The 10,040-nt window shown below is 57.2% G+C and overlaps 1 protein-coding gene across 1 annotated transcript in view; it reads right to left on the bottom strand.

Moving 5' to 3' along the window:
- Positions 1-2,973: 2,973 nt before the first annotated feature.
- The window catches only part of Atp2a3 (ATPase, Ca++ transporting, ubiquitous), a gene marked incomplete at its 5' end in the record, with an annotated part of 29,644 nt that continues 22,577 nt past the window's right edge, over positions 2,974-10,040 (bottom strand). The window contains 5 exon segments of the mRNA XM_005399699.2: positions 2,974-4,387; positions 6,343-6,415; positions 6,772-6,889; positions 7,403-7,520; positions 7,953-8,086. Of these exon segments, the coding sequence (XP_005399756.1) occupies positions 4,324-4,387; positions 6,343-6,415; positions 6,772-6,889; positions 7,403-7,520; positions 7,953-8,086 (507 nt within the window). The 3' untranslated portion in view covers positions 2,974-4,323.

The following is a 10,040-nucleotide window of genomic DNA, read 5'->3' as shown; positions in this document are numbered from 1 at the left end:
ACATAGAAAGATCAAAGGTAGGGGGCCGGGGAGACAGCTGAGTGGCACAAGTGCCTGCCTGGCAAGCACAAGGTCCTGAGTTTGATTCCCAGTACAAAAAAAAAAAAAAAAAAGAAAGATCAAAGGTTGTTCAGGGAAGGGATAGGAATACGGGCCAGGGTGTCCCTCTGACGCCTTAGCTGGGCTCACTGTGGCAGCTGGTGCTGATTACAGCCTCAGGCTGTGCTCTGTCTCTAGGGAGGTCTGTGGGCCTGGCTCTCTTCCAATTCATCCCGCCACAAGTGTGATGCATCTCACCTGCGCTGACCCCTTTGAGGGTCCTGTCCCTTTCTGCCTGCCTGTTACCCGCTAACTTAGTTGTCTGTAATAGCAAGACAACTTTTGTCTCAAAACAAAAACAAAATTCTAAAAGAGGAAAAGAAAAAAGTACCCATTTTAAGCCATGTTTGATAAATTCTGACAAATGCACCTAGCCATCCCTCCCCTGTCCTGGCACCTGCGAGGTTTCCTGCTGCCCATTTGCAGTCCAGCTTTCCCAGCTCGCAGGCCCAGCCTGTCACTGATCTGCCTTCTCACTGCGGAACTGCCCCGCTTTGGCCAGGTGTGGTGGCTGCGCAACTGTAACCCAGCACTGGGGGAACCTAAGGCAGGAGGATTGCAAGTTCGAGGCCAGGCTGAGCTACATAGTGGGAGCCTATGTAAAAAAAAAGAAAAAAAAGAAAGGGTTAAAAAGAACTGTCCTGCCTTTTCTAGAACTTCATAAAGTGGAACCACACAGGATGAGCTCTGTTTTTGTATCTGGCCTCTTGCAAAATCAGCGCAGTGATTTCCAGCTTCCTCCGTGTTGCCCTGCGCGTCAGTAGTTCGCTCCTCTTTGTTGCAGAGAATCCACGTGTGGCCGTGCCACACGGTTCAGCCTTCCTCTGCTGATGGCCACTGGGGGCCCTGTATCAGACAAAGCCGTTGCAGACACTCGAGCCGTTAGGTGCACGTCTCCCTCTCTCCTCCAGCTCTGGTCTTGCATCTCCATTTTCCTAGCGTGCTGGGGAGCTCGGATTCCTTGTCTCTGGTAGGGCAGGGGGCCCAGGGGCATTTTGGCAGCTGCTACCCAAGCCAGACAGGAGTGTGCCAGGGCCTGCCCCAGAACTCCCTCTGGGTGAGCACTGTGAGGTGAGGAAACCTCTCTGTTTACCTTGGCTGCCCTGCCCTGGCCTGTGGACTCCGTGCTGTGGGTTGGACGGAGCTGGACGTGAACAGGCCTGGGTGGGGGTGGAGGAGAAGCAGGCCTGGCCAGGGAGCCCCAGAGGCAGTGGGGGAGGCTGGAGCCGGCACACCTCTCACACAAGTCTCACTGGCCCATCCCAGTTTCCTGTCCTGCTGGTCCGTTATGATGAGGCAAGGCAGGTGGGCAGACCCTCGGAGGGCTTTGGGTGCTTCACCTATCACTAGCAGTCCTACCGGCCTCCAGACCCATCACGTAGGGCTGGCTGGAGACCTGAGAGATGGGAGTGAAAACCAACCACTGCAGATGGCCCATGATGGCCAAGGAGAATGCTTCTGCCCACCCAGGCTCTTGCTGCCCCTCCCCAAACAACCTGCGTGTGCCTAACAGTGAAGTCTGCCTCCGCTACAGCTGGCTGCATGGGCTTACCACCTATGCAGCTACACCAGGACAGTCCTCAGAAAGGCCCTACACTTGACTTAATGCTCTGCTGTCAGTCATTTTTTTCCCCCTTGTTCTTGGGATTGAACCCAGGGCCTTCATACTGAGCTACATCCCCAGCCCATTTTTTTAATTTATTTTGAGACAAGGTCTCATTAAGGTACAAAGTTGCCCAGGCTGGGATCCAATTTTGTGTTCTGTTTTTTTTGTTTGTTTGTTTGTTTGTTTGTTTTTCTCCGGTACCGGGAACCGAACTCACGACCTGGCGCTTGCCAGGCAGGCGCTTTGCCACTGAGCTAAATCCCCAGCCCTGGGATCCAATTTTGTGATCCTCCTGCCTCAGCCTCCCAGTGCACTGGGATTACAGTTGGGTTCCATCTCACCTTATCTCTGTCATCCTTGACTTTTTGTGTGTGCTGTGTTGGGGATCAAAGCCAGGGCAAATATTCTACCAATGAACTACACCTTAGACCAGTAATTCTTAATTTTTGAATAGAGGGGCCCTATTTTCATTTTGCAATGAGCCCTAAAAATTATGCATTCAGTTTGGGCCTGCGTCTGTCCATGTGGGCAAGGACAGCTGGGGAAAGGACTCGACAAGCCTTTGTGTGTCTTCCTGCCAGAGTGAAGAAACAAGGGACATGGCTCGTCTCTTCCAGAGCCTGCTTCCAGGAAGGCAGGCCACCTGAGCAAGTCAGTTTATTGCAAGTGGGCTTGCCGAGGCTCTTGGGCCACTGTGGGCTGAGGGAAGCCTCGGGTGGGCTGGCGTTGTAATCTGAACTGGGCTTAGGAGGGTCTGAGGTAAGCAGGATCCCAGGGAGTAGAGGGAAGGGAAACAGCAGGAAAGCTCTGGAGAGTCCTGGGGCCTACAGAACCGCCAGGGCCGGGGTGGGGCCCCTCTTTGCGGTACAGCTTCTCCTGAGACTCAAGCTTCTGGTCCAGCCAGCCTTGCCTCAGGCTGAGTCCTAGACCCTCTCCCCTCCATTCCTGCCCCTTGCCCTGCTTTCCTGAGAGGCGATGTGCAAGATATAAAATGCTTAATCGGCTTTTGAACACAGCACTCCAACTATCAGCGCTATCCTTGTGACCCTGGTGAGAGTCAGCCCGTCCTGTATCTGCCACTGGGATGTGGTCTCCCCAGAGTCAGTGAAAGCCTTGTCCTGGAGGGAGAGACGGATCCTGGCAATGTGAGAAGCCCAGACCTTTGCCTTCCTGGGGTGCAGAGGGAGGAGGTAGGCAGGCCCCAGGTAGACACCCAGCCAGCGGATGGGGACCCCTACTTCAGGAGGCAGACACAAGTGACACAACGCTGCCCCGTACACACAGCCTTTATTTCTCTACAAGACGGCACGTCAGCAGGTGGGTGCAGGGCCCTGCCACAGGCACAACTCTCCTACTCAGTGTCTTTCACGGCCCTTCCAGAACCTGACAGAGAGAGAAAGAGAGAGAGACAGAGACAGAGAGAGAGGAAGGAGGAGGCCTTGAGGGAAGGGGCTCTGCAAGGCGGAGCCCATTGGTCTGCAAGGCTGGCTGAAAGGGCTTTTGATTCCGGGGACCAGCACAGGATGTGAGTCTTGATTCACATATAAAATAATCACTTTGTACACTTGGGGAGGAGCGGAGACACAGACACTGTTTTCTCATACATCTAGCTAGTTTTTGCCAAAGGACCAAAAGCAGAGTTGCTAGAAAAACCCTGTCCATCAAACTTTATCTTCTGCAATCTGACACAGGCGCACAAAAGTGCTTTGAATTCCTCCAGCCCGGGAGGGACAGCAAGTGCCCTGGGGAATTATCCTTCCCGACATCCTGCAGGCTCATGGGTGTGGGAGCAGGGGGCATGGACAAAGAGGGAAGCCAAGAGTCCAGGAGACTCAGAATCACCCAGCCACGCAGCGATGGTCACACCCAGGAGGGCACAGTGGTCAGGCACCCATGGGTGCCCAGGGTCTCAGGGACCAGGGACATAAGCAGATCCCTCCTCATGGCAGACCAGGCAACCCTAAGCTGCTTGCTTAGGGCAGGGAAACCTGAGTTGGGGAAGTGAGCCAAGCCGAGGCAGCAGCCCAGCGTCTCCTGGGAAAAGGAGTCCTTGCCAGCGCCTCCTCCCAGCACCTTGTGTCCTCCCTGACCCTTCAACCCCCTGCTGCCTGCATACAGAAACAAGCTCCACTCTCAGGAGCGGAGAGCCCAGTGGAGGGGGCCGCCCGCCTTTCTGTCCACAGTTGGGCCCAGATGGCCCCTGGGGCCTCCCTCTCTGGGGCCAACCAGGCTCCAGACCAGGCACTAAGCAAGAGATCAAAGTCAGTCCCAAGGGCCCCAGGAGTCCTCCATCAGTATGGAGGTCCTGGTCACCAAGAAAATGCCAATGAGACTCTAGCAAGGGGAGCATCTCCAGGATGCGCCAGGGCGCACGGGGGAGGGGCCCCACATCTCTGATCTGTGCCAGCTCTGGCTTCTTGGCAGCCCCCGCCAGAACTTCTCAGGAGAGTCCAAGAGACACAGACTACAGAGCCTCCAGCTCAGATGGAAGTGGGGACAGGGACCCCCAACCTGGGCCTGGGCTTAGGGGGTGGCTGTCTTGGCCTCAGGCAGGGTGTGGTGGCAGGTGGGCAGGCTCGGTGGCAGGGGAGGGAAGTGGGGGCAAAGCTTGGGCACCATCAGTCTGAGGTTGTCACTGGAGACTCCACTCTGTTCCCGGAAGTCACTTCGGGTCCTTTTTTTCTGGAAGACAAACCGGAGAGTATCTCAGACGTCTGAGTGAGGGCACACATTCAGGCTGCTCCTTCCTCAGCCCTTTCTCCTGTTGCTCTGGGAACAGCCCAGGCTCCCACAGCCTTGCTTCCTCCGCATCCTGGTCTATCCCCAGCCTCACTGGCCCTCCTGGAGGACACAGCCGCTGCCTGGATGCCCTGCCTGTGTGCCGCTAGGCCTCCCGCATGCCTCGTGTCCATCCACGGCCCCAACCCACCCCAGCAGAAATTCTCCTCTTGGCTTTCACCTTAGAGAACCAGCCCCCAGCATTAGCAGGTCCAGAAAAAGGGATCACCATTCCCTCCTCCCCCATCCTATATGCCCTGCCTGACTTCAGCTAATTTGCTTGAGTTGATCTCTTTCTCTACTGCCCCCTCCCCCCGAGGGCTCCAAGCCCTCAAGGTCCCGCCCGAGGCCCCAGCCTGTGTGGTCTCCCCACCACCTTTCTGCTGCCAGCATCATGCCGAGGCTAAAACCCAGCCCCACCACCCCCTCCCATGGCTACCCACTGCCGTCAGAGTACAGTCCAGGCCCGCATTGTACCCTGCACCCTTTCAGATCTGCCCCAGCCTCTCCAGCCCTTTCTTCCCCCAGCCCAGCCCTTGACAGCTGTCCAGCCACACCTAGGCAGGGCCAGGGGTGGCCAGAGGAGAGGACCCCCTCACCCAGCCCACCTAGGGCTGAACCTGCACCCACAGTTCTCCCCAGGACATCCCTTGTAAATGATGGGGATACCACAAGCATTGTGCCTCAGCTAGACTTCCCTAAAAGGCCACTCAGCTGGCTTGGGACTGTAAAGGGTCCCCTCTTTCACCCCTGCCCTGCCTGGCTTTAGGAGGCCCAGGGGACAGGAGCTGCCTACTGCCCAGGGCACAGCAGTCTGGGCTTCCAGCAAGCTTGTCCCTCTACCCCACTTCTCAGACACGGCTTCAGATGCCCAGGCAGGTCCCTCCTGGAGCCCTACAACCATTTCCAACAGCCAGGTCAGACCTCCTGGGGACAGGAGTCCATATCTCTGATCAGCGGTGGAGGCAGAAGTATTGCCTCAGACCAGCTTGCTCTGGACCAGGACTTGGTCTCCTCTGCAGACCAGCTCCATGCTGCTCACCAGCCTCCCTGTCTGCAGTGTCACCTCCTCCTGTCTGTCTCCATGGTTACCACAGGCCCTCCCATACTTACACACCTTTTACGGTGTCCCACTGCCCAGAAGATAATGGCACTCAGGAACCTGGCTACCCTCTGCCCTGTACTCCAGGATCAGCCCCATCAGAGGCCCCTAGCCTGTCCAAATCTGTCCTCTCAAACCTCTGCTTTCACCCTGAAGCTTCCAGGCAGCACGACAGTCCCAGCCAGGCAGCCCTTCTAACTTGCCCACCCTGCACCTACCCAGGGTGTCCACAGAAGGGAGCCGGAGAGAATGAGGCGTGGGCATCGAGAGTGGCAGAATGGCCTAGTCCAGCTGCCCCAACCCCACCCCTTGGGCTCCAACAGGCCCCGCCTTGGCTAGGGACCAAGGTGAGCTCACGACAGAACTGTGGGAGACTGGCTCTCCAGAAAGAGGAGGCTGATCCATTTGGGCCCTTTTTAAAAGATAAATTTTTGCAGGGCCCAGCAGGACTGGCCTGCATGGAGGGGGTGGGGGGCCAACGGAATGACAGGCATGTGATGGGGGCCTGTGAAATGACAGGCATGTGATTTGTTTATAGCCTCCCCCACTTCCCTGGGGCAGGCACACATTCCTGCCAGAAGTGGTCCCCAAAGACCCAACTGCCCAAAGCAGTCATCAGCCATTGCCCGGCCCAGCCTAGGCCTCTCTGCAGCAGTTCAGCCTGTTCTTCGGTGGCCCCTGCCACTCTGTCTCCGTTCTTGGGCTGACGCAGACCCTACCCTTGCACCACCCACAAGATGACACCAAAGAGGCCAACCCGGTGTGCTCTGGAGTCCGGGAGGTGGTCAGCGGCTGCCTACTCCAGGCCTGCAGGACTGTCTGGAGAATGCCTGGATAAAGGCAGGCCAGCAGGGGGGTCAGAGGCCAAGGCCAGCGCAGGGCGCAGCTTCCTGGCTGTCTGCGTGATGGTGGGGAATGAGGACAGCGTGGCAGCGCAGCCCTAAGCAGTGTTCCCATTGGTGGCCCAGTGAGTCCCCGAGCCCTGCAGCCAAGCAGCCCCAGACAGCTCAGGTGACCGCCACCTGAGTCCCTTCATGTCTTCTGCTTTGTGATCCCAGAACACCTCTCCCGCTGTGCAGACAGTGAGGCCGTAAGCAGCGTGGTGTCCCCTGCAGAGAGCAGAGGCAGGCGGGGAGGCAGGTGCAGGCTGGCAGGGGCAGGGCAGGAGGCGCTGGCCTCCACTCACCGTCCATGTGATTCCGAGACAGGTACTTGAGCGCCTCATCGAGCAGGATGACGGGCAGGGATATCTGCAGCACCACCACCCACTGGCGCCCACTCAGCGGGGTCACCTGGAAAATAAGCTGGAAGAGCAGGATGGAGGTGTGGTCACAGGAAGGACTGCCAGGCCACCCTCCAGCTGTCTACCCACTTCACACGCTCAGATGCCAACGGACTCTCCACGAGCACTTTGAAGATGCTCCTGGATGCCCCGCCACCAGAGCTTTGTCAGCCAGGACTCCTCGGCCATGTGCTTCCCCGCCCCACCCTACAGGACAGAATCCCATCCCTGCTGTGGGGAGCAGAAGGATCCTGCGTTGGGAAAGGCCTGGCCCTGCCTCCCACCCTTTGGTGGTTCAGTGATAGCCCCCTTAGCAAGGACTTCTGCCCCCCAAGCCAGGGGGCTCCTGGAGGTGGGGATACACCTGGAGGATGGTGGCCAGTCATACCTCTCACCTCCCTGCCCTCCAGGCAGCTTCCGCTGCAGAAGGGCCCCAAAATGCCCAGCACCCAGCCCAAGTCTTCTAATATCCAAGGACTGTTTGGTCCTTGTCCCCAGGCCCTGGACGAGGGGAGGGTGGTGTGGGTGAACTCACAGGCAGGGGCGGCACGAGCAGGATGAGGAAGTGCAGGGCCATGGACATGGCCACAGCTGCCAGCAGCCAGGGGTTCAGCCAGGGTGGCATCCGCAGCAGCGACTGGTTCTCCGAGACACTGCCGAGGGCACAGGACGCTCACCTCGGGCTCGGCAACCCTCCCTGGGCTGCAGGGCTCGGCGGGTGTCGTGCCTGCGGGCTCTGTCCTCTGGGGTCTGTTGTGGGGCTTGGACTCCCTTTCTCTGTCCCTCACGTCCACTCCTGGTCCCTCCATTTCTTCAGCCCCAGTCTCAGTTTCCACTGACCCATTAGATCCCGATTCTGGCCCCACTGACTCTGGGAAAACTTTCTGGACCTCTGTGATCCTCAGACCCCAAACCTGAACCAATCTAAGACCTCTCTGACCTTCAGAGCCTAATCCTAGGCCTCCCTGGGCCTTGGGCTCCAATCCTGAACCCCTCTCCCCTCAGCCTTCAATCCTGGGCTCCTCTGACTCCAGTCCCAGAGCCCTCTGACCCCCAATCCCAGTCCGGGCCCCCTGCCAGCTCACCTGTTGAGGGCATTGCACATTTCAATGGTCACGAGCACAGACAAGGCCATGGTGGTGGGGAAGCGGGACTCGAAGACCTCGCAGTTGACCCCAGCAAAGAGTGGGTTGTCTTCAGAGCACTTCAGGAAGTTCCTCTGAGGGCCAGGGGGTGGTGGGGTCAGGGAGGGCAGCTGTCAGAGAGGGGCTGAAGGAGAACGAAGCACCCCTCACCCTCGCCCCACCTGCATACAACTAGTGGGTAGGAGCACTGTCGGGTGGGGCCGGGATGCCCAGGAGTGGTGGTTGTCCCGGGACAGGCCAGCAGGCTGCCCTGCGCACCCTGAAAGGAGATGACACAGAGACCAGGGCCAACCGTCCTAGAGCCCTGGATCAGAGAGCAAGGGGTGAGTGGCTCAGGAGGTCAGCGGACATCAGCGGGGGTCCTGGGGCTGGGAGGAACATCCAGACCTGCGGGTACATGGGGGGCCCTGGGCCTCAAGGTGCGGGAGTAGGGACGGTACTGCCTGAGACCAGTGAGTAAGTAAGCAAATGCACGTGAAAGTCAAGCAAAAATCGTGTTTGAGTGGAATTTACCTCTGTGCTACAGAAGGTGGTTACCTGGGCCCTATTCACTGGCCTGACTGTCTGTCTGTCTATCTATCTATCTATCTATCTTGTACACACAGGCCTTGAACTGCGCTCAAGTGATCCTCCCGCCTCCGCCTCCCTAGTAGCTAGGACTACAGGCACGGGCCACCTTGTCTGTTCCATCCATACGAATTCCCTTTCTGTCACTGAAATCAAGCTCTGTCAGATCTGCTTCTGGCTCCTGACACGCACTGATGAACTGCCAGAGGACAGCCTTAGCTGGAGGCTTCTCTGTAATTAACTAGAAACTGTCAGGACTCCATAAAGGAAGTGGCCCTGGCCCCTTGGCCCCAGGAGCTTTCATTCTGCTCGAAGTCTTGCTCACAGTATCTGATAAGATGCTAAGAAGAGGACCTTCGGGAGAACTTCTGTCCTGTTCTCCCGGTGGGGACATTCAGAACCGTTAACCAGTTCAGCTCTCCAGTAACAAAGATCCTTTAAGCTAAGGGTTTAGACAAAGGGGCGCTTGCTATGAAAACACTCCCCCATGAGAAACCTGTAAAACGACCAGCTATGTGCCCTGCAGTGCAATAAATGCAGCATTGTTCCCCACTGGGTGTGGGGACCGCGATAAGACAGCTCTGCGCATCTTCCTCATTGTCTGTCACGCACAAAGGAAAATTATGAAAGACTATGCCTGGGCTAGAGGTCTTATTGAACAAAGTGAGAGAATCTTCTTCCTTATTTATTTATTGTTTTTTGAGACAGGGGAGTCTCACTGTGCAGTTCAGGCTAGCCTTGAACTCACTATGCAGCTCACACTGCCCTTAAACTCACAGCGATCCTCCTGCCTCAGCCTCCCAAGTTCTGGGATGACAGACATGCACCACCATGCCTGGCTTCTTTTCTCTTTTAAATTAACAGTGGGATTTTCCTCCAAAATCATCCTCCAAAAAAACCTGGTTGTTTTGGTTCTGATCACAGAGCAGAGTTGTTGTCCTAACTTGGAAGTTGGCTTCACTCAGCCAGTCACCAGAAGAACCGAGTTTGCCTCTAAGGTGCCACCATGGGGAGGTGCCACCCGCCCAGACCTCGGTGCCTCTCTCAGACCTGTACACAGCACACAGGCGTGCGCTCCACCTGGGCACGGCACGCTTCCTCCCGTGTGCAAGGCACACGCTGAGATGCCAACAGCGCCCATCAGGGCATTTTTCAACAGGGCCGCTGCTCTCACTGGAAACACTGCCCCTTGGACCTAGGTAGCGCAGGCCACACTCAAGATGCCACTGCTTGCAGTGCCCTCCCACAGCATCTGGAGGCCTGTTCCTCTGAGCACTGCATGATTTGGGGTCCCCTTGATAAAAATGACATCTCTAGGTGGTTATGCCCCTTGGTCTCCACGACTCTGCGACCGAGAAAGGGCAAAATGTCTCCCGTGACCGGGGCTGTGGGGTGTCTCTGCGTTCCCAGTGCCTTCCAAACTTGGCTCCTTTTGGGGGGGAAGATATCTGGCGGGTATCT

This window comes from Chinchilla lanigera, unplaced genomic scaffold (genome assembly GCF_000276665.1).
Source record: "Chinchilla lanigera isolate Chin_1 unplaced genomic scaffold, ChiLan1.0 scaffold00066, whole genome shotgun sequence".
Taxonomy (NCBI): Eukaryota; Metazoa; Chordata; class Mammalia; order Rodentia; family Chinchillidae; genus Chinchilla; species Chinchilla lanigera.
Note: the sequence above shows the minus strand (reverse complement) of the source record. Positions and strands in the feature narration are given on the sequence as shown.